The sequence below is a fragment of the Dromiciops gliroides genome, chromosome 2, assembly GCF_019393635.1.
Source record: "Dromiciops gliroides isolate mDroGli1 chromosome 2, mDroGli1.pri, whole genome shotgun sequence".
NCBI classification, from domain to species: domain Eukaryota; kingdom Metazoa; phylum Chordata; class Mammalia; order Microbiotheria; family Microbiotheriidae; genus Dromiciops; species Dromiciops gliroides.
The window spans coordinates 233,114,212-233,141,458 of NC_057862.1; the positions used below are offsets into that span (position 1 = coordinate 233,114,212).

Consider the following 27,247-nt stretch of genomic DNA (forward strand, 5'->3'; position numbering starts at 1 on the left):
TTGCCTTTCTTTGTATCCTTAGCACTTAGCACAATGCCTGGCACATAATAGGTGCTTAATAAATGTTTGTTGTTTGAAAAATGTAAATATTAGTTATAATTGTCATAGAACTAAGGTGATGAGATAGAATCAGAAGTGAAGTGGAGAAGTGGCATGGAATAGTAGATCGAGAACCAGCCTGGAAGTCATGTACTTCAAGGCCTGCCTCTAAGTCATACTGACTCTGTGACCCTGGACAAGTCACTTCTCAGCATACAGACAACTCTCTAAGAGTTGCAGAATGGTAGCCCATCACCATTGATAGAAGACGTCTGTTCACCAGGGAGCTCTTAGCACCAATGAAACAGCACAAAGAAAAAGAAACCTAGCATAGGTTAGAAAGCCAGGTTAGGTGAGCAAATGCAACAGCTCCAATGACCCCCTGAGTTTGCTTCATTCTGCCACATGTGTTGGGAGTTTTGGGTGCTTTTCCTAGCAGAGTGTTCTGAAGATTGGGGCAGCTAGATGGCGCAGTGGATAGAGCACCGGCCCTGGAGTCAGGAGTACCTGAGTTCAAATCCGGCCTCAGACACTTACTAGCTGTGTGACCCTGGGCAAGTCACTTAACCCCAATTGCCCTGCCAAAAAAAAAAAAAGAAGTAATACTGATCATAAGAGCTCCCCTCTAGCTGTTCTTTCCTTTCCATGGAGTTCAGGCCACTCAGAACTTTCCTTTTTGTTTCTGTAGCTGTCCCAGTACCAAGAACATTTAAGCATCCAGGACCCTGAAAAGCGGAAAGAATTTCTCAAGAGTTGCATTGGGTAAGTGCCTCCCCTAACACACGGAAACTTGGGAGATTTAAGTATGAGAGCCTTAACACAGAAAGGATCGGGGACAAGCAACTGGGGGTGGGTTTACAAAGTGATGAATAGATTTGTGAGGCATCATGGGAGTTTGAGGTTGGGTGAGACCCTAGCTACCCAATGCAGGAGTCTTTTTCTATTCTTCAGCATTCCTGACAGAAGATTGATCATAGTTTCACAAATTTAGAGCTAAGAAGTAGCTCAGAACTCATCTTGTCCCAAACCTTCATTTAACAGATAAGGGATCTGAGACTCAGAGGTTCCATGACTTCTTTTTTTTTTTTTTTGGTGGGGCAGTGAGGGTTAAGTGACTTGTCCAGGGTCACACAGCTAGTAAGTGTCAAGCGTCTGAGGCTGGATTTGAACTCAGGTACTCCTGAATCCAAGGCCAGTGCTTTATCCACTGTGCCACCTAGCTGCCCCCAGTTCCATGACTTAAGATCACACAGACACAGGCAGTAAAGACCTGGACCTTGAACCCAGCTTCTTGGACTCCAATCCATATTTTCCTTCTAAACCATGATGTTCCACATCTTGGCTCTAATCAAATGCTTTGAGTCATGAAGATTTCTGTACCTAAAAATGATCATGAAACCTAACATTTAAATGACACTTTAAGGTTTACAAAGTACTTTCATACATTTTCATCCTGATCTCACCACAACCCTGTGAAATAGTTATCCCAGGTTTTATTAGTCCCATTTTACAAATGAAGCTGAGGCTCAAATAGCTAATGAGTCAAAAAACAGAATTTAAACTCAAGGCCTCCTGCCTCCAAATCCAACATTCTCCTCTAAAAGGCTGCTTATTCCCATTTCTGGACAGGTCATACTATTTTGACATTCTTTTTTTTTTTTTTTTTGGTGAGGCAATTGGGGTTAAGTGACTTGCCCAGGGTCACACAGCTAGTAAGTGTCAAGGGTGGGAAACCGGTTTTGCACTCAGGTCCTCCTGAATCCAGGGCCGGTGCTCTATCCACTGAGCCACCTAGCTGCCACTATTTTGACATTCTTAATTATATTGAGATGAAATTTTTCTTTTTTCCTTATATGTATACACACACACACACACACACACACACACATAATTAGACCTCTGTTCTTCCATAATGTATGTGTGTGCCCAAAGACGCAGTAGCTGAAATACTATTATAAAGAATAGTTAATTACACATTCACACCATGCAGTTTACATCTTGGGGAATCAACTGAATGATGTTTTGAGCAGGGATGTGTAGAGTACAGTAGAAAAAGCACCAAACTTGGAGTAGTTTAAAAGAAAAACAAAAACCCACCTCATTTTGAATCCCAAATCCTGGCTCTCCACTTACTACCTGATTGGCCTTGGGCAAGATATTCAGCCCCCTTAGGCCTCATCTGTGTGACCACTTAACATTCCTAAGTTGAAATTTCCTCAGCTACACAATTAAGATAATACCTGCACTAGCCCACGTGATTGTTTTTAGGAAAGTCCTTTATAAACTTAATAACTTCACTGTTTAGATTGATTGGAATACTTCTTTTAGGAATGCAGAGCTAAATAAAGACATGCCCTCATCTTTTGCTATCTTGTCTATGTTCTCCATCTGACTTCCTGGAGGCATTTCTAGATGGATGACCTCCATAGTGTGAGCAGAGACCTGGTACCAAGGAGCCGTTAGCTTGATCTTGAGTAGTATTTGACCAGCTAATTAAGAGGGCAGGAAAATGCGTCATTTTCCTTAAGTTTTGAAGCATCTTCCCATCCTCCAACACTAAATCACACTGTCCCTTCTTTCTTGCTAGTTGTAGGCTGCAATAAGGCAGTTATAACCTAATTCTGATAAGGACATCCGTAACAATAGCTCTGTGTCTGATTTTGGGAAAATTCCATACCCTTCCTCTCACCCACTAGTGCCCCGCTCCCAACATCTAGTAAACTGCAGCAGGCACCTCTTAAGAGCCTTTTTAGTTTGGAGTGAGACAGTGTGTTGCATAGGATGAGCGGGTTGTGACTCCATTGCAATTCTCATCATATTATCTTTCCTCCCAAAACTACCCTCTTCTAAACTTTTCTATTATTACTGTTGAGGGTACCACTGCCTTTCAGATTACTCAAGTTCCAAATATTGATGTAATTCTCAGTCCCCCATTCTTAACTCACATTCTGAAGCTGTTGCTAAATCTTGTTTCTACTTCCACAACATGTCTCATGTTTCCTCTCTTCTCCACCATCCTAGTTCAAGATTCTTATAACTTCTGGCCTGGATTCCTAAATGATTTTCCAGCCTTGTATCTTGCCTCTCCAGTCCATCTTCTTTCTACTCAGCTGCCAAAGTGCAGGTCTGACCATATCTCACTCCCTTATGGTGCCCTATTGACTTGAGGATCAAATATAATTTCATATTTTTAATTATATTTGTTTTCAGTTAATAAGCATTTGTTTCTCTCCCTCTGACCTCTCCCACCCCTACTAAAAAGAAAAAACTGTTAACACATATGCATAGTCAAATAACAAATTCTTGTATTGACCGTGGCTAGACACATCTCATTTTGCATATTTACTCTATCACTTCTCTCTCAGGTAGTAGGTAACATTCTTCATTATCAGTCTTCTGGCATCATGGTTGATTATTGCATTAATCAAAGTTCTTAAGACTTTAAAAATTATTCATTTTTACAGTGTATAAATTGCCCTCCTGGTTCTGTTCACTTCATCCAGCATCAGTTCATCTAAATTTTCTTAGGTTTCTCTGTAACTGGCTCTTTCATCATTCAGACAGCACAGTAATAATCCATTACATTCATATACCATGCTTTGTTCAGTCATTTCCCAATTTATGAGTAGCCCCTTAGTTTTTTGGTTCTTCGCTACCACAAAAGAGCTGCTATAAATATTTTTGCATATACAGGGTCTTTTCTTTTTTCTTTGATCATTTAGGGTATAGGCCTTATGGTGGCATTGCGGGTCAAAGGGTAAGCACAGTTTAGTAAACTTGGGGGGCACAGTTCCTTATTGCTTTCAAGAATAGCTGGATCAATTCATACCTTATCAGTGGTCCACCAATGCAGCCCCTCCAACATTTTCCATTTTCCTTTTTATCAGTTTTGCCAGTCTGATAGAGGTTCTTTAATTTGCATTTTTCTAACTATTAGGTATTTGAATGTCTTCTCTTAACTGCTTGATCATATTCTTTGACCATTTATTCAATTAGAGAATGACTATAATTTCATCTTTATCTCATCCTTCTAAAATGTCTATTTTTGCATAAGTTTTATAATGCAAAAATATTAGCATAGTTTGTCTATGTATATAATTTTTAAATAAGTAAATATCCATGTATTGAAAGTGCATGCTCAAAAAATTGTAATGCTGTGGGTGCACAGTCCACAAAGTTCATAGACCATTTTTCTAGATCTTTTTTTTTTTTTTCGGGGCAGTGGGGGTTAAGTGACTTGCCCAGGATCACACAGCTCGTAAGTGTCAAGTGTCTGAGGCCGGATTTGAACTCAGGTCCTCCTGAATCCAGGGCTGGTACTTTATCCACTGCGCCACTTAGCCGCCCCTCTAGATCTTTTAACACTTCATGGATACCACTGGAGCACACATGCTAGCCATTAGTATTTCTTGCTTTGACCATATCCTCATACTGCCTTCTTTTCTGATTATATATCTTTCTGACAATACTGTTTGAGCAGCTTCCTGTTCAACTCTTCATTGGCATTGCATTGCTTCCCCCTTCTTGGATGATACCCTTCCTTTGATGTAGCCTATTTATGCGTACTATGTACCTATGTATGGCTCTTTGTGTAACATATGGTTTTAGTTTCTCCTGAAACTGGTACTCCATGACTCAGAATCACGCATTACTAGAAGACTGTCAGTGTAAAAGAACCTTTGTTTCAGAAAAGTGTATAAAGCACTGTACAGGGGGCAGCTAGATGGTGCAGTAGATAAAGCACTGGCCCTGGATTCAGGAAGACCTGAGTTCAAATCCAGCCTCAGACACTTGACTCTTACTATCTATGTGACCCTGGACAAGTCACTTAACCCTCATTGCCTCGCCCCCCCCAAAAAAAAGTACTGTACAGTTTCCCCAGTCCAGTTCATTTCCCACCTAGGCAAGTCTTGAGCCCAATTCCTTGCCCGTTCACAAGGTCCTATCCAACCAAGATAATGGTATTTCTGTACAGCTGTATGAAGTGTTCATTCCAATTTGCATATAATAGCTGGGACAATAGGTAGTCATCATCAATTTGGTTTTTTTGTTTGTAAATATTTTGGCCAAATGCTTTTGAATGATTGAGGGTGCCATTTAGGAAGTTGTGCAGTATTCCAGTATTCCATTTATTGATGAAATGAATCCAGTGGCATCTACAGACAGTAGCATCTGGAGGACAGCAGGAAATCCCTTTTCTATCTGTACTTTGTGAGATATCTTCCATGGCAGACACCTTTGGCAAGCATTAATGTCCCTGTTTTTTGCCTAGCCTGACAATAATCAGGATTGTCAAAAGTATCTCTGTTAAATCATTCAGCTAATCTTGAATATTTTTTGACCTGCACAGGTAACACTTTTATGCATGGGAGGAAAGTCTTTAAGGCTTCATTTAAAAATATTTGTTGATGCTTCTTGGTTTTTTTTACACTATCTCTGACCAATCACTGCCCTCTTTCCCTCCCTTCCCATAAAATCCTCTTTTTACAACAATGAAAATCCACTAAGTAAGCAAAAATAGCACACTACAACTGACAGCATTTGCAGTGTTCTGTACTTATCATCTTATCACCTCTCCTGAAAGGAGGGAAGTGTGTAACATAATCAGTTCCCTGGAACTAATATTAGTCCTTGTATATAATCTGATTCTTTTAGTACTGTTTTCATCTACTTTTTTGTCATCATTTTGTATATTCTACTTTTTCATTCTACATTTATACAAATCTTTCACGTTTCTTCAAATTTTATGTTTCCCATTTATTACAACATAATATTCCTTTACATTTACATCAGAGTTTGTTCAGCCATTCCCCACTCGATGGGGACCTGTTTTGGATCTACTTTTTGGTTACCATTAAAAGTATTGCTATGCTTTTATATGAACAAAGTCAATGTAAAAGAGAAATTGTTGAAAAGGGAAAAAATCTTAGCAACAATATCTCTAATGAAGATCTGATATTGAAGGTATTTAGGGAATTGATACAAATATGTAAGAACAAAAGTCATTTCCCAATAAACAAGTGGTCAAAGGATATGAATAGATAAGTTTTCAAAAGAAGGAATGCAAAGTATCAAAAGGAAAGAATGTTGTGCCACTAATAAAAAAATGCAAATTGAAACCAAAAAAAGTGTTGCTACGAATATTTTTGCCTATGTGAGACCTTTCCTCTTGTTTTTGACCTTCTTGGCATTATGCCTTATAGTGAGAGTGGAAGATCAAAGGATTGAGCAGGTGAGCGACTAATATAATTCCAAAGCAGTTGAATCAGCTCTCAACTTCACTAACAGTACAGTACTAAAGTGTCTGGCTTCCCATAGCCACACTGGCATTGGCTATTTCTGTCTTTCATCATTGTCTCCTATTAGGTGATCATTGAAACCTCATATTTGTTTTAATTTGCACTTTTTTTTTTTTTTTTGCGGGGCACTGGGGGTTAAGTGACTTGCCCAGGGTTACACAGCTAGTTAAGTGTTAAGTGTCTGAGGCCGGATTTGAACTCAGGTCCTCCTGACTCCAGGGCCAGTGCTCTATCCACTGCGCCACCTAGCTGCCCTAGGTATCAATTTTTTTTATCAGAAATGCTCAATACAAAGATTATTTTCCCCAACCCAATAGCTTCTTATTCTAGTTACACTGATACTTTTATTGCAAAAAGTTTTTGATGTTATATCATCAACTTTGCCCATTTTGTGTTCTGCCATTTCTCAGTCCCCTGTTGAGTCTAAATTTCCCCTGTAACCATAGATTTGTAAAATGCTTTCTTCTGTTCTTTAAATTTTAAATTATTTTATTTGACCTTTATGTTTTGATTGCACATCTATTTGGAATTTATTATGGTGTTTAAAATAAGAAGTTGGCCTAAACCCATTTTCTGCCAAACTGCTTTCCACATTTCCCAGAAGTCTTTTTATTAGGAGTCCTGTGCCAAGGCTGGGTTTCATGGACAAGTCCAATGCTTTTGGTAGTCATTAAACAATATTTGTGGGGTGATTTTTTATTCTCTGCATGTTTCAGTCAATTGTCTGTCCATAAAAATGTCAATTGCAGTAGGATATCATTTTAATAAACCACCTTATTCCCTACTCATAAGATAAAATCAAGGATGCCCTTGATGCCTAATTCTAATAAAAGATTTTACAGAAATAGTAAAGTAGGTATATAGGTTGGTAGTTTTAGACATTTTTCATTCACTTTTTTCCCCCAGTAGTTAGGTCCATGTCTTCCTCTATTTTGGATAGTTTGAAAATTTATGCCTTAGTGTCCTCAAAATTGTGTTGCTATCCGCACAACCTTTTTTTGGGGGGGGGGGGGGTGAGGCAATTGAGGTTAAGTGACTTGCCCAGGGTCACACAGCTAGTAAGTGTCAAGTGTCTGAGGCCGGATTTGAACTCAGGTCCTCCTGACTCCAGGGCCGGTGCTCTATCCATTGTGCCACCTAGCTGCCCCAGCACAGACTTTCTTGTCCTGTCTTTGTGAAATTTCTTCATTAAGCACATTACAGACTGTGGTGATTGGGGTTCAAATATAGTGGTCCTAATATTATTATTTTTAGAGAAAGCATTTGTTAGTGAAATCTTTAAAGACATATTAATATTTTGAAGCAGTAAGAATTCCTTAGGTAAAGGTGCTAATTATAGTTTGGTTTTGTTCATCCTTTGGGAGAGTGACATCTATAGTTCAGGAGAGGTACTAACCTTCTGGCCTTTTACCAGTTTACCATTTTCAGTGGAAGATGCTACTCATGTTCAAGACCATTATACACTCCTGGAACGACAGATCATCATTGAGGTTAGAATCTCCATTTGCCTTCTCTTTCTCAAAGCCTGAAAGGCCTTTCCTTCCACCATCATCATTTTTGTTCAGCACCAAGGAGAGTTCCAGAACCTTCTGCCTCCAAACATAATTCCTCTTATTTAGCTACCCTGTTAGGTAGCTAGTCTCTAAGAATCCTGTGTCTTTCCCTCCTTCTATTCTACACCATTTTTTCCTTTTTTTCATTTCACCTCAATACCCTGAAGAATGTTTTCTCAGCATGCTATCTTCCCATAGCTTTTCTGGATCCAACTTGGGATCATTGGCCTGAATTGTTTTGACTGTTCCAGCCTGTCTTCCTGGGACTTAATGTTTTCTCTTCATTCCCTGTAGTATTAGTTGTCTCTTTTATATAACCTATGGATTTTATTCTCATTTTCTCTCTCTTGTTTCCATTTGGCTCAGGTGAATGACCGACATCTAGAATCTTCAGGCCAGACAGAAATCTTCCGAAAACATCCACGGAAGGCCTCCATCCTCAACATGCCACTGGTGACAACTCTCTTCTATTCCTGCTTCTACCACTACACAGAGCCTGAGGTATGTAAAAGTAAAATTTAGGAGATAAATGTCCAAATTCTCATGAGTTCTTAACCTGGGACACATAGACTATGATGTTAATATTAATTTTAAGAGTAGGTTTGGGGGCAGCTAGATGGCGCAGTGGATAAAGCACTGGCCCTGGATCCAGGAGTACCTGAGTTCGAATCTGGCCTCAGACATTTCACTCTTACTAACTGTGTGACCCTGGGCAAGTCACTTAACCCCCAGTGCCCCGCAAAAAACAAACGAACAAAAAGAGTAGGTTTGGATGCCTTATTCTCAAAGGGTCACTGGACAGGCAAGAATATGTTTTGTTTTTGGTTTTTTTGCAGGCAATGGGGGGTTAAGTGACTTGCCCCAGGGTCACACAACTAGTAAGTGTCAAGTGTCTGAGGTCAGATTTGAACTCAGATCTTCCTGAATCCAGGGCCAGTGCTCTATCCACTGCGCCATCTAGCTGCCCTAAGAATATGTTTTTACTTGACATACCCTCAGTGATCTGGAATCAGAATCTTGTGTGATTTACTTTGGCTGCTAGTCTTGACAGCAACTCCTATTCAAAGGGGATAACTTTCTTTTCAGATTACAGCAATTCAAAGGGGAAGATAGATTTTGGGTGGTAGAAAGACAGGAGAGCCGAGTGTGAATGCATACACACTTCTGATTTCATGAAAAATGTTTTAATGATTAGAATGTCAGTTTTCCCCATTACTTGAGGCTCATTGAAGAACTGAGGAAGGCATTGAAGTGCTCAAACCAGTCTTCATGTAGCTGGGCTACAGTGATATTCAGATTTAAATAGTTTTACTGTGCTTATATGTTGAACTCAGGAAATCATGAAATGAAGTGTAGGAAGTCCTGGAGATGGGAAGAGAAAATGAGAAGTTGTCCAGCCTGAAAGAATCACTGTAATCAGGGGGCAGCTAGGTGGCACAGTGGATAAAGCACCCGCCCTGGATTCAGGAGGACCTGAGTTCAAATCCAGCCTCAGACACTTGACACTTTCTAGCTGTGTGACCCTGGGCAAGTCACTAAACCCCCATTGCCCTGCCAAAAAAAAACCCAAAAAACCATAATCACTGTAATCTCTAGGATAGTTAGCAAACACAATAATATTCCTTCTCCTCATTTTTTCCCCAGGGAACATTTAGCAGTCCCATCAATCTGAAAAAAACTTTTAAGGTAAGTATAAATGGATAGTTTTTCAATAGCAGCCATATCAGGGAAAATATGAAGTAGGAATAAGGAAAAAGAATGATGGAAAGGTTGAGAAAAGTTGTTGAGACTTATTTAGCCCCAGCAATCAAGGAAGATCTTTTTTGAACTTCTCTGGTTGTATTGAGGGTACCACATCCTTCTGGTCTTCCAGGTCCTACAATTTCAGTGTTAGATTCTATTCGCCACTCCATCTCACTCGACATAGCCATTCAGTTGCCAAATCTTGCAATTTTTACGTCAGCATCTCTCATATCAGGCTCCATTTCACTACTCACAGTTATCACCTCAGTTTAGATCCTCGTCATTTTAGGCCCAGACTATTGCAGAAGCCTCATAATTGAGCTTTTGAGCTCAAGTCTCTCTCTCCCCCTCTCCAGTACATCCTCCACACAGATGTTGCTGAAGGAGAAATGATTTTCCTTAAGCACAGCTCAGGTGGTAGTACTCTTCAATTCAGTAAACTTCAGGGGTGCTATGTTGTCTGTAGGATAAAATATAAACTCCTCTTTGACTTTGAAAGTCCTTTACAATATGACTTCAATCCATCCCTCCAGTCAGGTTATCTGTTCCTTTCCTTCTACACTCCACAGTCTAAACAAACTGCCTTTCTTGTTTCTTATCCTCTATACCCATCTCCCATCTCCATGACTATACACTGGCAGTCTTCCCCTTGCTCTTTCTCCTCACTTTCACTGCATAAAATCCCTTACTTGAAAATACAGCTCACTGGGGCAGCTGGGTGGCACAGTGGATAGAGCACCGGCCCTGGAGTCAGGAGGACCTGAGTTCAAATCCGGCCTCAGACACTTAACATTTACTAGCTGTGTGACCCTGGGCAAGTCACTTAACCCCAATTGCTTCACTAAAAAAAAAAGAAAGAAAGAAAATACAGCTCACACACCATCTTGTACATAATGTTTACCTGATTCCCCCAAGTTCTCCAGTTCTTTCCCTCCCTAAACTACTTATTCTTTATATTTCTCTCTTTTTCCCACCCTGCCCTCCCTATGTCAATAGAATGTAACTTCTTGAGAGTAATGATTGATTTATTTCTTTTCTTTAAAATTTTTTTTTTCAATTACATGTAGAGATATTTTTTTGAGTTCCAAATTTTTTCCCCACCCTCCCCTCTCCTGAGATCAGCAAGTAATCTGATATAGGTTATACATTACAATCATGTTAAACATATTTCCACATTAGTCATGTTGTAAGAGAAGAGTTGGAGCTAAAGGGAAGAAAAAAAAACACAGGAAAGAATAAACAACAAAAAAGCGACCACAAAAGTGAAAATAGTATGCTTCAATCTGCATCCAGACTCCATAGTTCTTTTTCTGAATGTGGAGAGCATTTTCCCACCATGAGTTTTTGGCATTGTCTTGGATCATTGTGTTGCTGAGAAGAGTTAAGTCTATCACAATTGATCATCACACAATGTTGTTGATACTGTGTACAATGTCCTCCTGGTTCTGCTCATTTCACTCAGCATCAATTCATGTAAGTCTTTCCAGATTTTTCTGAAATCTATGTGCTTATCATTTCTTTTGTTGTTGTTGTTGTTTTAGTGAGGCAATTGGGGTTAAGTGACTTGCCCAGGGTCATACAGCTAGTAAGTGTTAAGCGTCTGAGGCCGGATTTGAACTCAGGTACTCCTGACTCCAGGGCCGGTGCTCTATCCACTGCGCCACCTAGCTGCCCCTGCTTATCATTTCTTACAGCACAGTAGTGCTATAGTCCATTATATTCATATACCACAATTTGTTTAACCAGTCTTCAATTGATGGGCATTCCCTCAATTTCCAATTCTTTGCCAGATTGATATATTTTTATCTTTGTATCCCCAATGCCTAGTACATAATAGATGATTGATAAATATTTATTGATTCAGTGACTGAAACAAGCTCCTAAAGTTAGCAAGAACCCTCTACCATACCACCTTGCTTTTCATGAACCACAGGAGAGGATATGTTACTCAGTTCTCATCCAGTGGGAATTTCCTAATTTTTCTCAATTGATCTTCACTTCTCCATCCCACCCCTCTTACCTTGATTAAGTAGGAATATATTGATAAATAGAATATCATCTTATAACGCCAACTTTATAGAAGTTACATTTTTGAACCATTTGGTCCCATCTTTGCTCCTTATTATACCCTTATTTTGTTCCTTTGCTGCTGCTTCTTATTTATAATGAATATTATTATTTATTATAAAAACCCTGATCTTCATGCATCTCCAGAAAATGGGTCTCAAATAGAATGTATAGACCTCATTGTGATAAGGAAGCTGCTTGCTTATCAACTTTACTAAATGGCCAGTTAGCTTTCCCCCAAAGTCATTGCTGCTTCCTGCCACTCCCCAATCTCCTTTATAGCCCATCTTTGTTTTCCAGATTCCTGACAAGCAGTATGTGCTCACAGCACTGGCTGCTCGTGCCAAACTCCGAGCATGGCAGGATGTGGACGCCCTCTTCACCACCAAGGTGGGTGCCCTGGAGCCTTTCATTTTCTCTTGCTTGTCTTACTTTAGAAGAGATAACATAACTTATTGTCCAGTGGCTGCAAAGCTTCCTCTTAACTGCAGGCATGGAGTTTGTGGAGCAATGTGAACTTTTAGGTTCTTGGGCCTATAATAGTAGTACTTCGATGCCCCGATCTCTCGCTTCCTTCCTGTTCCTTCTCTCCATGAAAACCTGATTCATGTTTCCAGCTTCTGATTCCCAGTCTTGTTTCCTATCCTTCATTGCAAGTGTTCTATGAAGCTCATCCCCACTGTTCTTTCTCTCTTTCTCCCCTTTTCTCTGTCCCCTTTCACTCAAGGTCTCTTTCCTTTCTCTCTCCCATTATACAGAAGGTTGGGTCTAAGTGTTTCTCATGTCTCTGTGTTTTTGTTTCAGAATTGGCTGGGGTACACCAAGAAGAGAGCTCCTATTGGCTTCCACCGAGTTGTGGAAATTCTGCACAAGAACAATGCCCCCATACAGGTGGAGTTTCTGTGGGATGGATTTGCATGCAGAACATCTCAGGAAACAGGCCCTTCTGACTTTGAGCCTCCTAGTCAGTGCTGATTCTTCTGCTGAATGAGACCAAGTGTGTTGTTAAACACTGTAGCATAGGTGCTCTGTGAAGAAAGCTTCACTCTGCCCCTCAGAAGTAGATAGAATCTATCCATCCAGGAGAGTAACTTCTCTGAAGTATTTAGGAATATTTGGCTGTGTTGACTCCCACAGGGAACACAGGCATAATGTTTACATGACAGGGAGTGTCAAGGACATGGCTTTATGTCAGATCTGGAACTTGGCCAGCTCTGACTGTTAGATTCCAGGGAGAATGGATCTGCCTTTTCCCTCCCTTGAGATGCATGGAGGGATTTAATAAAATCCACTCCATCTCTATTTTTTCTTTTTTATTATGAATTTATTAAAAAATGTTCAAATGAACATTGCAGTATGTCAAGAAAAACAAAGGGGATTGTATATGAAATTGAACTCCAGGGGCAGCTAGGTGGTGCAATGGATAAAGCACCGGCCCTGGATTCAGGAGGACCTGAGTTAAAATCCAGCCTCAGACACTTGACACTTACTAGCTGTGTGACCCTGGGCAAGTCACTTAACCCCTATTGCCCCACAAAAAAGAAAAAAAAGAAAAAAGAAATTGAACTCCTGTTATGTATATTTTAATTTTTTCCCTATTACATAGAGCTTGTTTGTTTAGTTTTTTAAATTCAAATTTGAATGTGGAAGTTTTGACACTGTTCTGCTTCTCTGTGTCCTCTTCTGTACTTCCTTTTGCTCTCTTTGGTTTGTTCCTTTTTTTTTTTTTTAATGATTCATTAATGGTCTTTTCATCCTTTTTTTAATGTCATGATCACTGTCTCCACTGTCTTCTTCCCTCAAAAAAAGAAAATAAAAAGCTCTCTCAAAACAAATTATAACAATTCAGTTATTAGAGGGGTTGTGGGAAGACAGTTATACTAAGGTATTGCTGGTAGGGCAGTGAAATGGTCCAGCCACCCTAGAAAAGTGATTTGGAGCTCTACCCACAGTCATTAAATTGTGAGCATTGTTTTAATTTGTATTTTTCATTAATAGTGATTTCTTTGTATGTTCTTGCTAACTTGTCTTCTAAGAACTATCTGTTCATGTCCTTTGGCATATATTTATTAGAAAATTACTTTTCTTCTATATTTTAGACAGTAGCCTTTTGTCAGATTTTTTCCCAGTTAAATGTTTCACTTTTAATTCTGTGTTGATGTTATTTGTGTAAAAACTTCAATTCATATATATTTATATATAAGCACGTGCATGTGTGTGTGTGTGTATGTGTTTGTTTATGTGTATGTAATGTTTATTCTTGCAAATTGCTTTACATACATTTAATCCTTACAAGAACCTTGTAAGTTATAAGTAGTTCAGGTATCAATAGTATAATTGTGGAGGTAAAGAAACTGAATTTTAGAGAAGTTATTTGCCAAAGGCCACACAACTACAAAGCATAGAATTGGGATTTAAATCTGTCTTCTGACTGCAAATGTACTTTCTACCTCACACTGTTCTCTGTACTCTACACTACTTCTGTCTTTACTGGCTTAGAAGTCCATGGACCTCTAATGTCTCTTCTCCCCCAGGTCTTACAGGAGTATATCCGACTCGTGGAAGATGTGGACACAAAGCTGAATCTGGCTACCAAATTTAAGTGCCATGATGTTGTCATTGAAGTAAGTCACAGGGGGTGGCTAGGTGGTGCAGTGGATAAAGCACCAGCCCTGGATTCAGGAGTTCCTGAGTTCAAATCCGGCCTCAGACACTTGATACTTACTAGCTGTGTGACCTTGGGCAAGTCACTTAACCCCCATTTGCCCTGCAAAAACAAAACAAAACAAAAAAGAAATAAGTCACAGAGGAAAAGGGCCATGGGTTAGACCCTCAGTAGGCCCTTGAAGAAGTATAGAGAGTGGATCATTCTATTTACTGTCCTTAATTTCCCAATTGCTTTGCTTTCTGCATATTGGGTTATGTGGCCTGGTGAAAATTGGACTCGAAGCCAGGCTTCCTGGGTCCTGTTTTCAGCTGCCTTGGTAATTTGCTATATATTGTCTAGTGAGTTGGTTCATGGAAGGCAAGGTTTTGGATTAAGCCAGCCAGACTTTTTTCTCCCCCATTTTTTTCCACATGGCTCTGTTAAGGCCCCTCCCTAATTCCATTCTTATCCAATTCCTTTATTTTTTTTTTATTTATTTTTTTTTGGTGAGGCAATTGGGGTTAAGTGACTTGCCCAGGGTCACACAGCTAGTAAGTGTTAAGTGTCTGAGGCCAGATTTGAACTCAGGTCCTCCTGAATCCAGGGCTGGTGCTCTATCCACTGTGCCACCTAGCTGCCCCTATCCAATTCCTTTGTAAGCACCACAAGCTTTATTCCTGGTAGCCTCACTTAAAAAGGTGGTAAGGAAACTAAATAGGTGCTTTCTTTTGTGTTGCTCTTCAGACATATCGGGACCTGAAGGATCGGCAGCAGTTAGTAGCTTACAGATGTAAAGTGGATAAAGCATCTGCGGAGGAGGAGAAGATTGACAGCATTCTCAGTAGCACGGTGAGGAACTCGGGTTGGTTTTTCTGTCAGCCTCGGGAGACAAACTGTTCACAAAGGAGCCGCCAGAGGGTTGCTCTCAGGACCTAGTTGGAACAGCAGTTGTCTGAGCAGATTGTCTTTTGATTATTAGTCTTTCAGATGGGTCTTGGTGCCAGCAGTGTTTGCTTTGAGCAGGATTTCTTTGGAGGGCTGGAATGAAATTAGAATTAAATGATGGTAATGTTCCTCTGGGGGTCTTTGGGCTGGTCTTCAGTTGGTGTGCCTAGATTAAGACTAAATTGGGACTGGAAAAAAGGAATTGAGGGTGTCTGCAAAATAGTGGTTTCAAGTTACTAGGTCTAAAATGTCCAGATTCTTAATAAGTAAAACTGGGTTACAGTGGTGATACCAAGTAGGTACAACAGCCTGCATCTGTTTAGTGATGGTGCTGGCTAGCTGTGACTTAGATATTTAGAAATTTTTCTGGGTCTGCTTATGGTAATTTTCCATAAACAGGATTTTTTAGTGTTTTTTAAAATTTCACCTGGGGGAGTACCAGCCTGAGGATTACAAAGATAAATTTGATGTTCCCCATGAATAAAGATGTCCCTTTGACCTGGGAGACTGCATTTTCCTTCTCCACTCCGCTGGAGTTGTGTCTTGCCTTGCTTTAGTCTTACTAGAAGGATGCAGCTTTGGTGATTCTAAAGGCTGATACTGACCAGACTCCTTCATTGTCTGCTCTTCTTGCAGCAAATTCGATGGAAGAACTAACTGGAAAGTAGTGAACCAAGGAACTTTCCTGTTTGCACTCTTCCTGCCCCAAGAGAGGTGGGCGGGAAGGTACTCACTCTAAGCCACATCACTTGGGCCTATCACCAACAGGCTGAGCCTATGACTGGGACAGATCAGCACTTAGACCAGAACATCTTCAAACTGAGCCTCAGGCCAGAGGACACTTATGGTGGCTGAGTCTTCAAGCTGTGATTTGTGAGACCCTGTTGACTGGAGACTTTTGTGAAGGTTGAGGGAGGCAGTTTCCAATGTGTGACTCTGTAGGGCACATTCATGCTCTAACTGAGAAGATGATTTTGCTTCAGAAGTGTCCCGGACTGAGGGTCAGTCATCATGGAGCTGGCAGCTTCCCTCTCAGCTGGTGGTGGAACTGAATTTGGTTGGACAGTGGCTGTTCTAAGTCAAGTCAAAAGGCAGAGAGCAGATGCATCTACATCATAGGAGCAGAAAGAGGGCACTGAAGATTTGCAGGGAATACAATAACCAATAACCAATTTGCATTCATTTTTACCATGCCCTCTGAAATAATTTTTCCAGGAAGTGTCCCTCTGCTATACCACCTCACTTCCTTTTGCAAGAGGTAGTGGTTGCTTTCTCTTGCACACTGAGGGTCCTTCTTGTGCTGGTGATGAGAGCAGATCCCCATTACTTCTTCTTCTCCTAACCTAGACCTAAGGCTTTGTTTAGAGGTCAGATGTAGCCCCCTCTAGATTCCAGAAATGCTGGGAAATATTCTCTCTGGACAGTTTCTCAGCCCCTTCTTTATTGGAAACTGCAGGTAGGTCTACCTGGGGTAGATCCAAACTCAGTCCTGCCTTTGGTCTACCATGGATTGTGATGGGAGTCACATGTTTTTCACCCTTGGTTTTCAGAAGGGCATCCTGCAATGCTTGATTACTACTCTGCACCAAGCTTAGTTTTCTCTCACTCCTGTGTCAGAGCTGGCTTGCCCCTTCCTCATTAACTCCTAATAAAGCTGTTTTTGTGCCTCCCTAGGTGCCTTCTGTTTCTTTCTTCCATTCTGTTCAGAATGAACCTCACAGCCCTTTTTCTTGGGGTGGCTCCAGGTCAGTCTTAGTGGTTTTGTACACCTACTTCCTCTAAACGACAGCTAGGTGGCGCCATAGTGCATTCAGTGCTGGACCTGGAGTCAGGAGGTTTCATGTTCCTGAGTTCAAATCTGGCCTCAGACACCTACTATTTGTGTGACCTTGGGCAAGTCACTTAGCCCTGTTGGCCTCAGTTCCCTCATCTGTCATATGAGCTGGAGATGAAAAAGGCAAACCACTCCAGTATCTTTGCCGAGAAAACCCCAAATGGGCTCACAAAGAGTCAGACGTGACTGAAAATGACTAAACAACCACACACCTACTTCCCTCAAAACAAATGTGGTCATTGTGGAGGTAGCATAATGTAGAGAGAAACAGGGTGGCATAGTGGAGAGTACACTGGCCTCTGAGTTAGAGGATTCTGGTTAACTTTGCCATACACTAGTGGTGTTCAAGGGGAAGCTAGAGGACTGGATGAAGGATTCATTCGCTGGATAGAGGTTGAACTAATTGTCCTATTAGCTCCCTTCTAAATCAAAGAGTATATCGATGTGACCCTGAGCAAGTCAGTGCATGAATTTGGGTCTCAGTTTTATTTGGTAAAATGAAGGGGTTGGACTGGATCACTTCTAAGGCCTCTCTTCCAACTAAAAATTCTGACTCTGTGACCACACAGTGTGTGTGAGGTGTCCAGAGGGAAGCAGATGATACACATGTACACATAGCAAGATGCCTCACACATTGTAGGCACTTAAGGATTTGGGAGAGAGTTTTAGTCCAAACCTATGATCTCACTGGTGGGGGGAAATTTGCACTGAGAACATGACAACTGTTGCACAGCTTCTAAGTCTTAAGAACCTTGGGGGCACTGAGAAGCTGAGAGACTTACCCAGGGTCACATGCTCTTTGTCAGAGCCATGAGATCTAGAGGGTCTTTCCGACTGAACCAGTTTATCTTCCAATTCAATGTTTAGTGAATTATAGGCATGTGCATATACTGTGTTTTCATTGCTTCTCCAGAAGACACATAGTCTGTCCTTCCACATAGTATTTACTTTTTTGTTGCTGGTCCTTTCACATTTAGTTTTCCCCACCTTCTTCCCCAGCCTTGCCTGTAGTAGCTGAAAAGGCAAAAGCCCAGTTTGCTAAGTTGGCATTGGTAGGTTGAATTTCAAGTAAATAGAACAAAATTTGCTAAGCTCTTTCTATTTCAGAGCTTTTTTTCCCCCCACTGAGCAATGAGGGTTAAGTGACTTGCCCAGGGTCACACAGCTAGTAGGTGTCAAGTATCTGAGGCTGGATTTGAACTCAGGTCCTCTTGAATCCAGGGGCAGTGTTTTATTCACTGTGCCACCTAGCTGCCCCCTCAGAGCATTTTTACAAGCTGTCCAGCCAACCTAGGTATTGACTGATCAGATCGATTCCTTGTGGATTATGTGGGCTACAGTGGGCATATTGATGGCTGGTTATTTCTGGTCCATCTCAAATGGGTTTTACTGATTATTCAAAGTCTTTGGTATCCCAAGTCCCAACTACCTAAAGACTTATTACTCCTCATGAAGCCTATATTGCTCCTCCAATTTACTGAGACTTTTGTTTTTTGGAGAAGTTAACAAGATGGTACAGTGGGTTCCCTTAAAGCGATGAGAAATTAAAATACCTTTTGAGTTGCACTTTTAGTCTGGCCACTGCCTTAAGACTTTGTGTAAGTTCCTCTTCTACGCCTCAGGTTTGGGGTTTGTTTTTTTTCCATTGATAGAATGTAGGGCTTAAGCCATTGAGACTTACAGATCTGGAACTTTTGATTAATATTTTGGAGACATATGAAGAAATGGCTGGGAAATTATTAGAGGACAGTATTAGCAGAGTTATTTGAATATACCTTACTAACGTTTAAATAAGCCCATATTACTGTCTGGGGAAAATGTAATGATTTCTCTAGGAAGAGTTGGCCCCTTTAAGACTCAGAGACTAAAGTAATGTGGTAGCTAAGGAGTCACCATGACAACTTTCCTGGGTAACTCTTAAAGATCTATTTGGATTTTGTCGTCCAGGACAGGAAAAGCTGTGCAGCAGACAAAATCTCCAACTCACTTCTCTGCCAGGTGAGATATGACAGGGTCTGTTATATGTTCTGCTCTTCTGCTGCTGCCTAGATCCAAACTGTACAAGGGTACAGTTGATTGGGGTTCTTTTTCAATGTCATAGAAATCACGAAGTTTAATGGGAGGACAGAGTTATTTGGAAACGTGTTCTGATTGTCAGCTTATTTCCTAAACACTCGGGGGTGGAAGAATCCATGGTAAGGAAAGGATTGAGATGATTCTGGTAGAGCCGGCAGGAAATCTAAGTCTGCCTGGGAAAGTATGGGCTTATAGGGCATTTTCTCCTCTACTTCTCCAGGACAGAAAAGATGTGGCAACCCTGGTTTTGTGAGCTCAGTCAGTGATTAGAAATGTGCCAGGACCTCTATTCACTCAGAGAACTGGATTCTGAGGAGCAGGATGGAATGACTAGCCCCGAATTATAAGTGCTGGTGAGATTAGGGACATAAACTTAATTGTTAGAGGCTCCTATTCTCTTTAAGACTGGGTAGTATAGATAGACAAACTGATTGTCTGTTTTGGTAGGGACTGGAAGATATGGAAACTATAGACCTGATGGACAATCTGATGTCCCTGCAATTTGAGCATGGGGTTCGGGAGGAAGAGGTCCCTTGGCTGTTTCTGCAGAGCCGTTCCCGAGGATTGATGATAGAAGCTTGTGCTCATGCAGCTTTCTTCTGCAGACTGCTCCAGGCCTTGAGGTAAGTTAAGCCCCCCAAAAAATATCAGATGGAGAAAAATCTGGGCACCACTGACAGCATCATATAAAATCTTATTAGGGGAAATGGACTTGAGTAGTGGTAATTTACCCTTCTCGCTCTACCCTACAGCCACCATGAACCACACTATTCCATATCTAAAGCCACTTACTTACCTGAGATTTCAAACTAGTAGCCATTTCCATGCAGTTGAGTGGGTCTGTTAGACTCAGAACTTGGCTACCAGTGTGTCTCCTTTTACGCCAGAGTGAACGTTGTTTTGTCACTTGGGTAAGGATTGGATTCATTCTCTTGTGTAAAGATGGTGCTGGAGCCCTTCTCTATGTGAAAGTCCTTGGGACTTGGAGACCATGAATTAGTGGTCATCTAATTCAGCCTTTTCCCAAGGATGGTGACATTTAGATTGATACAGATGGTTTTTCTTATTTGAGGAGAAAAGATCCCATGACTCTTGGTGTCTCCTCCCGCCACATGCCTGGGCTTCCAGGTTGCTTAGATAAGAAATGAAGATGAATCAGGTTTCCATTGTTGCTCTTCAAGTCACACCTAGATTTTGCAATTCAAGGTCATTTTTCCTTGTTCTTTGATCGGGCTCACTATGAAATTAAACCATTACCACCTTGATAAAAGGGACTAAATTTAGATGTTTCTCTCTGCCCTATAGCAGTGGTATCAAACTAAAATGGCAAACCATACATAATGATCCCAATGTGCTGTATATTGACTTAGAAAACCACATTTTTATTATACATATACATGTCTACATACATACACATGTACATATGTATGTATATCTATATACACACACACATAATGCATTAAAAATCAGAAACAATTTTTTGTTATCTGGAAAATTCACAGCTCTTTTCCTGATGGTGTTAGATAAATGAGGGCTCACTGAAATGTTTTTCTTTGAAGTTATTTCTACATAAGGGATTTAGATTAATGTACTTCTGGAATTGAAGTTCTAGAATAGCTAAAAGGTACTTGTTTATTCCCTTAGGAAAATGGATGGGAGCACCTCAGTCTCTATGCTCCCTTTGGAGGAAGAGGAGGAAGACCTTTATAAAAAATCTTCCAAAAGAGATCTGAAAGTGGGCATCATTGGAGGTGGACGACTGGGAAAACAACTGGCTCTAGTATTACTCCACCGAGCGTCTATCCCTGCCCATAGCCTTCATATCTCCACTCGGAGGCCAGAGACCCTGAGTAAGGAGAAGTTTGGTGGGACTAAGGGATCCTATATAGCAAACACCGTTTTTTGCCTCCTTGTCCCCAAACTAAGTTAGAAAATATTCTTTTTTTTAAATTTTTTTTTTTTTAGTGAGGCAATTAGGGTTAAGTGACTTGCCCAGGGTCACACAGCTAGTAAGTGTTAAGTGTCTGAGGCCAGATTTGAACTCAGGTACTCCTGACTCCAGGGCCGGTGCTCTATCCACTGTGCCACCTAGCTGCCCCAGAAAATAATATTCTAATTTGTTTCTCCAAGGCAGGTCCTTTGACTGAAACTATTCCTGTTCCACTTTTCATTATTTATGTTTCTTCCCTCTTCCAACATAAGTAAACATCTTTCTGGGTTCTTGATGCAAGAGGAAAATGCTTCCAGGCAAAGAAGTTTCTAATATATACAATTAGGTCATTGTTTTCACTTTCTTATCTTTTGTTCTAAGTCAGTGGCAAAAACTTTGAACTTGAATTTGAGTTTTTCAATTCAGGCCAAGCTTCCTAATCCTACATTTATAAAGCAACATAAAAGAATGTGTAGGGCCATTTCAATAAAATGAAGATGTATTTTATAAAAAAATATATTTTTAGTGTAAATGATGGTGTTAGGATAGGAAAGTGCATAGTTTAAGGAAGCGAAAGTTGAAAATATTTGCCATCAACTTCTACCATTTTAGAAAATGTTATCTACATTGGCATAGAAGTATCTCTTCTCGGGGCAGCTAGATGGCGCAGTGGATAGACCACTGGCCCTGGAGTCAGGAGTACCTGAGTTCAAATCCGGCCTCAGACACTTAACACTTACTAGCTGTGTGACCCTGGGCAAGTCACTTAACCCCAATTGCCTCACTTAAAAAAAAAAAGTATCTCTTCTCACAGGAGTTTATTTGCATAAATCTTGGGGGCTGACGATTGTTCTAGAATTTCTATTTTGCTTTCCTCCTTTTAGAGGCAATATGACAAAGAGGTTAAAAGAGTTGGGTTCAAAAGCTAGGAAGAACTTGGTTCAAGTCTTACCTGTGTCCCATTAACTGTGTGACCCTGGTGAGTTATGGAACCTCTCAGTGCCCTGGGCAGTTCTCTAAGGTGTTCAGTTGCAGAGGTGGTGCTCACGTTCACTGGTAGAGGGAGTCCCCTCAATCGGGAGCTGATACTGAGTGATAAGACCACTAGGTGGTATCAGTGAACACATTCCTTCATTAGTAAAAAATTTTATCTGCATTTAACTGTGTACATATTTCCCTGAAACATTCTTTCTCACCTCCCCATAACCTCTAACTTCTCATCTTCTACCATCACTTCCCCAATCCTCCCTACTCATTTCCCCCTGAAAAGATCCTTTTAGGGAAGAGAGCTAGTAAGAAACTCCTCCAAAGGAAAAATTCTGAAAAGATTTAAGTCCTTCTTGAAAGTAGCACGAGGAGGATTGATTCCATCACCTAGAAAACTTACTGTGGAGGCAGACTTCTAATAATGGGGTTAGTGCATTGCTACAATGGGTTTTTTGAAGACAAGAGTGTCAGAGGAAATGACTCATGTGGGCTGATTTTGAAATAATTATAAACCTTTCCTCACCATAAAATTTAGGTACAAACTCCCCTGCAATCTCTGCCAAGAGGCCCAGCTCAAAGTGCTTTGGTTTTCCTCTCCACTTTGTTCCTCTCAGCTGACCTCCAGAAGATGGGGATCCAATGCTTTTACCATAACTGTTTTCTGGTAGACTGGGCCAATCTGGTCTTCCTCTGCTGTCTGCCATCCCAGCTTCCTCACATTTGCTTGGAAATCAACAATAGGCTTGAAAAATCTTGCATTGTGTATAGCCTGGTCACTGCCGTCCCTTTGCCTAGGTAAGCACTTTAGAGTCTAGATCAGTGGTTCTTAACTTGGGGTCCATTGAACTTGCTGTTTAGGACAGTCTGATACCTGTATTTCAGTATAATTGATTTCCTTTGTAATCCTATGTATTTTATGCTTTACAGTTAAAAACATTCTGCAAAAGGGTCCATGGTACAGAAAAGGATAAGAATTCATATCCAGTGGGAGTTTTCATCTAGCAGAGATATATTCCCTCTGTCTCCTTGAACCTTCTGGTCCAATCTCTTTTTATATTTGAATGAGGATTCCTTTTGAGATGGAAACTGCTTTGCTTTGAAGGAGGAAGAAGTCATGGTTTGGGCCCTGCTAGATAGAGTGCTTACTACTTCTTTTTTTTTTGGGGGGGGGGGAAATGGGGGTTAAGTGACTTGCCCAGGGTCACACAGCCAGTAAATGTCAAGTGTCTGAGGCTGGATTTGAACTCAGGTCCTCCTGAATCCAGGGCTGGTGATTTATCCACTCCACCACCTAGCTGCCCTCTTAGGCTGCTTCTGTCTGAGTGATGTTTTGTAGCGGAATTTACTGCTAAGACTGAGAGCCCAAATTATACTGGGTTGGATAATTTCATTTATTTCTAGTTCTAAGATGGGGGCAGCTAGGGGATACCAGGAGGAGGCAGCCATCAGACACTAATGAGCTGTGTAACCTTGGACAAGTTACTTCATCCCTCCACCTTTAGTTTCTTCATCTGTAAAATGGAGAGTGCTAATACCTACTTATTAACAGTCCTGGTAACAATCATAGTCCCAGTCCCAGTGCCAGGATTGTTGTGAGGATCAAATGAGACTTTTGTAAATGGTGGCTCTTATGATCATTGCTATTCTTCTGTGCTGCTCTTTTCGGTGCTGCCTCTGAATGTGCACTGTGATTTTATTTCTAGGCTGAAGCAGCTGCTATGCCACACCACTATCCTGCGCCCCCAGTATCAGTGTGCTGAAACTTATATTGATATATGGGGGTCCAATGAGGACATCAAGTCTGCACTTCAAGATCCTGAGATAGTCCAGGCCACTTCTCCTTACAGGACTGATGGTAAAGGTTTACCAAGCTCTTTTTACTGAAAAATGTCTCTGCTCCTCCACCTGTTCTTCCCTGTTACATTGCTTTATTGGGAAGAGGAAATGGAACTATTATTCTCTTGTGTCCCCAGGGTTTAAGAGAGAGTCGATCACTTGTTAAAAAGGCAACTTTCTTAAGGGAAGAGTAGGAAGCTTGACTACATTATCTTAACTTTTTAAGAATGACCTGAACCAGGCCAAGCTGGACCATTCTCGTACTGGTAATCTGGGAAGAATTATCTGTGACCAAACTGAGTTGTTTGTTGTTTTTTCTGCTCTGAGAATTTAAAGAGATGTCATTTTATAGCTTTCACATTTTTAAAAATTTTAATTAAAAAAAATTTTTTTTGGCGGGGGGCAGGGCAATGAGGGTTATGTGACTTGCCCAGGGTCACAGAGATAGTAAGTGTCAAGTGTCTGAGATCAGATTTGAACTCAGGTCCTCCTGAATCCAGGGTTGGTGCTTTATCCACTGCGCCACCTAGCTGTCCTCTTTCACATTTTTTTAAGGGATATCACAGGTCATGCAGTATTGTGGTTCTACTTTTTTGGGGGGAGGGGGCGGGGCAATGAGGGTTAAGTGACTTTCCCAGGGTCACACAGCTAGTAAGTGTCAAGTGTCTGGGGCTGGATTTGAACTCAGGTCCTCCTGAATCCAGGGCCTGTGCTTTATCCACTGTGCCACCCAGCCTCCCAGCTTTCAATTTTTTTTAAAAAGCAAGATAGTCTTCTTCAGAAGATTTTGTTCCTTGTAACCTAACGAATCATTAGACTTCTCCTACTAGAGCACATTCTAGGTTTGTCAGAAAGTTGGGGCCCTTGACCCAGGGAGGTGATTAACCTTCATATTGCGGGATACCACCAGGGTACCTGACGGAAGCTTCCTTCCTATGACTTTCCAAATTGTTAACTCATATTTGCACTTTTCATTGATTCATACATAGGAGGAATAACTCTCAACATCAAGTGGCTGGAGGCAGTCTTCTATACAGCTCTAAATATCTGCACATTAAAGGAAATACCCTACCAACAAGCACTAGAGATACTCAGTGACTTGTGTCTCTCTGTGCATCAGAAAACCTGTGGGGAGGATAAGACTAATTGCCCAAGGTTCATTGTTACAAACTTTGTCAACCAAGCCTTTGCCAAGACCCTAAATCCAAGCAAGTAAGATGCCAGATATTTCTGGTTTGTCTAGTTTTCTCTTCGGGTTTTTGCCTTAGCTGATAATTTAGACAATTGTTGTTTCCTCTAAATACTTAAAAAAGTGTCTTTTCTGTTTTCAATGTCCATAATTCCCTGATGTATCCCCCGTCTAATTTAATCATAAGACAATAAACTACAAAGTATGTCACATTTAATTATTATTTCTATATAAATGCAAATAGCATTTTAAGTAAAATTAAATCAATACATTGAATAATTCCAGCAGGATATCTAGTTCAGCTCTAAATTTTAACTAGTTGGTATAGGAAATGGAATATCTCATTTTCAAATGAAGGAAGACTTTCTTCCAAAGGAAAACTTCAACAGTTAAACCAAGTAGTTTTGAAAAGACCATAATGGCTGCCAGCAAAAATAGCACCACTACTAATAATACCTCTATTCTTTTTTTCAGTGTTTTCCCTTGGTTTGACTTGATCGCTGTGCAACTCAAGGAAACTCCTTTTAGCCAGCACCTGAGAAAAACCGTGACTCTCCAGGAGCATTTAACTGTTCTTTACTGTGCCTCACTTGGTATCTCACTTTCCCAAGAAACAGAAGAAGAAGAGGAGGAAGAAGAAGAGGAAGAGGAAGCTCCAAGCCAGGAGCCCTGAAAGTTAGCTTTTTCAGCTGCTTAGGGAATCTTCAGACTGACCCAGTTCAGCCCCCTTAAACAGGATGGGCCTTGACTTTCACTGCTGGCAGTAGCTGCCAGTTATTTAGCAATAACTTGTTGGTAGATTTATAGAAATATAAAGGTTTTGATTAATTTGATGATAAATACCAAGCCAAGAACGTGAAACACGTCATAGTATTGTATCTGCCACAAATTAAGCACTAAACAAAAGGAAAAATTGCATTGTTGGCCCTTAGAATTGTAGAACAAAAACATATATTCCCTTAATTAGAGGTGAATTTGGCTGTTGAAGAGCATCAGTGTAACCAAAGCATTCTGACTCACCAAAGACTCAGAAGTCTCTTGATGCTTCCTTTTGTTCAAAAGTCTAGATTCAAACAATGTCAATATAGTTACATTCTGCAGCTTCCTTCCTATAGCAATATATATGGGAATATATTCAGAATAAGAAAAATGGATGGATATGACAATACTATGATAAAATAAAGAGATGGGGCAAACCAGCTGACCAACTTCTGATTCTTTTCATGTTTCTTATTTTTCAACAAGATTTTATTTTTGTCTTGTCCTGTCAAAAGCTGTTTCAATGAGCCATTCTTTTTAAGTAGCTTGTATATATATTTAAATAATGAAAAATCATTTTGCAAAATAGAAAAGTTTTATTTTTAAATAAATGTAAAAAGTGTAAATACATTTACTTTGCAAATGTTTTACAACTCCTTTTTTCAATAATAATGATAAAATAAAAAACAATAGTAGTAATGGTGTCAAGGTTGGCAGACAAGACACTGTACAATCTGAGAACTCAGACTCTGAACAAAATTATTCAGTGTAAATGTAAATTTCCATGGTATTGGGTTCTTTGGCTTTTGCATAATTGTGAGCCAGCCAAGTTCGGTGCCATGATGTTAAAGTACTTTTAATTAAATCCTGTTAGCTTAGCATGGGAGGAAATTGGCTATTTCATCCAAATGTAATGTCTGGCATGAACGTCAATCTGAGAAAGTTGGAGGAAATAATATATTGAATATTTAGCCAAATGCTGGGGTTTTTTAGTAGATGTCTCAGACCTTCCTGGCTTAGTACAGCCCCAGAAGAGTTTTAAGATTTTAAAAGTAAAATGGAAGAGGAAGAACAGTAAGAGTTTAAGAAGTTGTATTAGTGTCCTAATTCAGTTTTAGCAATAGGTGACTTAAAATTTCTTCTGTGAAGAAATCATTCATGAGTGAACCTCAAACTAGATGCCATTTAAACAGTGCTTGAGTGACACTGTAAACTATAGTTTTAGGCAAACTCAAGACCCAAATCTATAATAAAGGATGGATTTCAATCCACTTGGTACTTCTGTAGCCCATTTTGTTCATACTACCAGACTGCATTACCTGAATAATACATTAAAAATCATC

The 27,247-nt window shown here is 40.4% G+C and overlaps 2 protein-coding genes across 4 annotated transcripts in view; both read left to right on the plus strand.

The window, feature by feature from the left end:
* VIPAS39 (VPS33B interacting protein, apical-basolateral polarity regulator, spe-39 homolog) overlaps nucleotides 1-16,959 on the plus strand; it is a 41,634-nt gene extending 24,675 nt beyond the window's left edge. Inside the window, 9 exon segments of the mRNA XM_043980609.1 lie at nucleotides 728-801; nucleotides 7,753-7,828; nucleotides 8,258-8,392; nucleotides 9,536-9,577; nucleotides 12,002-12,091; nucleotides 12,506-12,592; nucleotides 14,236-14,325; nucleotides 15,093-15,197; nucleotides 15,930-16,959. Of these exon segments, the coding sequence (XP_043836544.1) occupies nucleotides 728-801; nucleotides 7,753-7,828; nucleotides 8,258-8,392; nucleotides 9,536-9,577; nucleotides 12,002-12,091; nucleotides 12,506-12,592; nucleotides 14,236-14,325; nucleotides 15,093-15,197; nucleotides 15,930-15,950 (720 nt within the window). The 3' untranslated portion in view covers nucleotides 15,951-16,959.
* Nucleotides 16,613-27,175, plus strand: NOXRED1 (NADP dependent oxidoreductase domain containing 1). Of its 3 annotated transcripts, XM_043989794.1 has the most exons (10): nucleotides 16,653-16,749; nucleotides 16,968-17,038; nucleotides 19,075-19,125; nucleotides 19,424-19,556; nucleotides 19,651-19,826; nucleotides 20,848-21,053; nucleotides 22,735-22,915; nucleotides 23,824-23,975; nucleotides 24,946-25,168; nucleotides 25,620-27,175. In XM_043989794.1, exons 5-10 carry the CDS (start codon nucleotides 19,663-19,665, stop codon nucleotides 25,816-25,818), a joined length of 1,125 nt encoding a protein of 374 aa, XP_043845729.1. In that variant the 5' UTR covers nucleotides 16,653-16,749; nucleotides 16,968-17,038; nucleotides 19,075-19,125; nucleotides 19,424-19,556; nucleotides 19,651-19,662; the 3' UTR covers nucleotides 25,819-27,175. The 3 variants fall into 3 exon arrangements, with proteins under 3 accessions (XP_043845730.1, XP_043845728.1, XP_043845729.1); XM_043989793.1 differs by lacking the exon at nucleotides 16,968-17,038 and having other exon boundaries at nucleotides 16,614-16,749; XM_043989795.1 differs by lacking the exons at nucleotides 16,968-17,038; nucleotides 19,075-19,125 and having other exon boundaries at nucleotides 16,613-16,749.
* The last annotated feature ends 72 nt before the right edge of the window (nucleotides 27,176-27,247 follow it).

What these genes read in the sequence shown, in the direction of transcription:
- NOXRED1 (XM_043989795.1), top strand. Translation starts at nt 19,663, where the DNA reads ATGGAAACTATAGACCTGATGGACAATCTGATGTCCCTGCAATTTGAG. An exon ending in TCGGAGGCCAGAGACCCTGA is followed by an intron (nt 21,054 to 22,734) that starts GTAAGGAGAAGT and finishes TGTTCCTCTCAG; the next exon opens with CTGACCTCCAGAAGATGGGG. An exon ending in AAGACCCTAAATCCAAGCAA is followed by an intron (nt 25,169 to 25,619) that starts GTAAGATGCCAG and finishes TCTTTTTTTCAG; the next exon opens with TGTTTTCCCTTGGTTTGACT.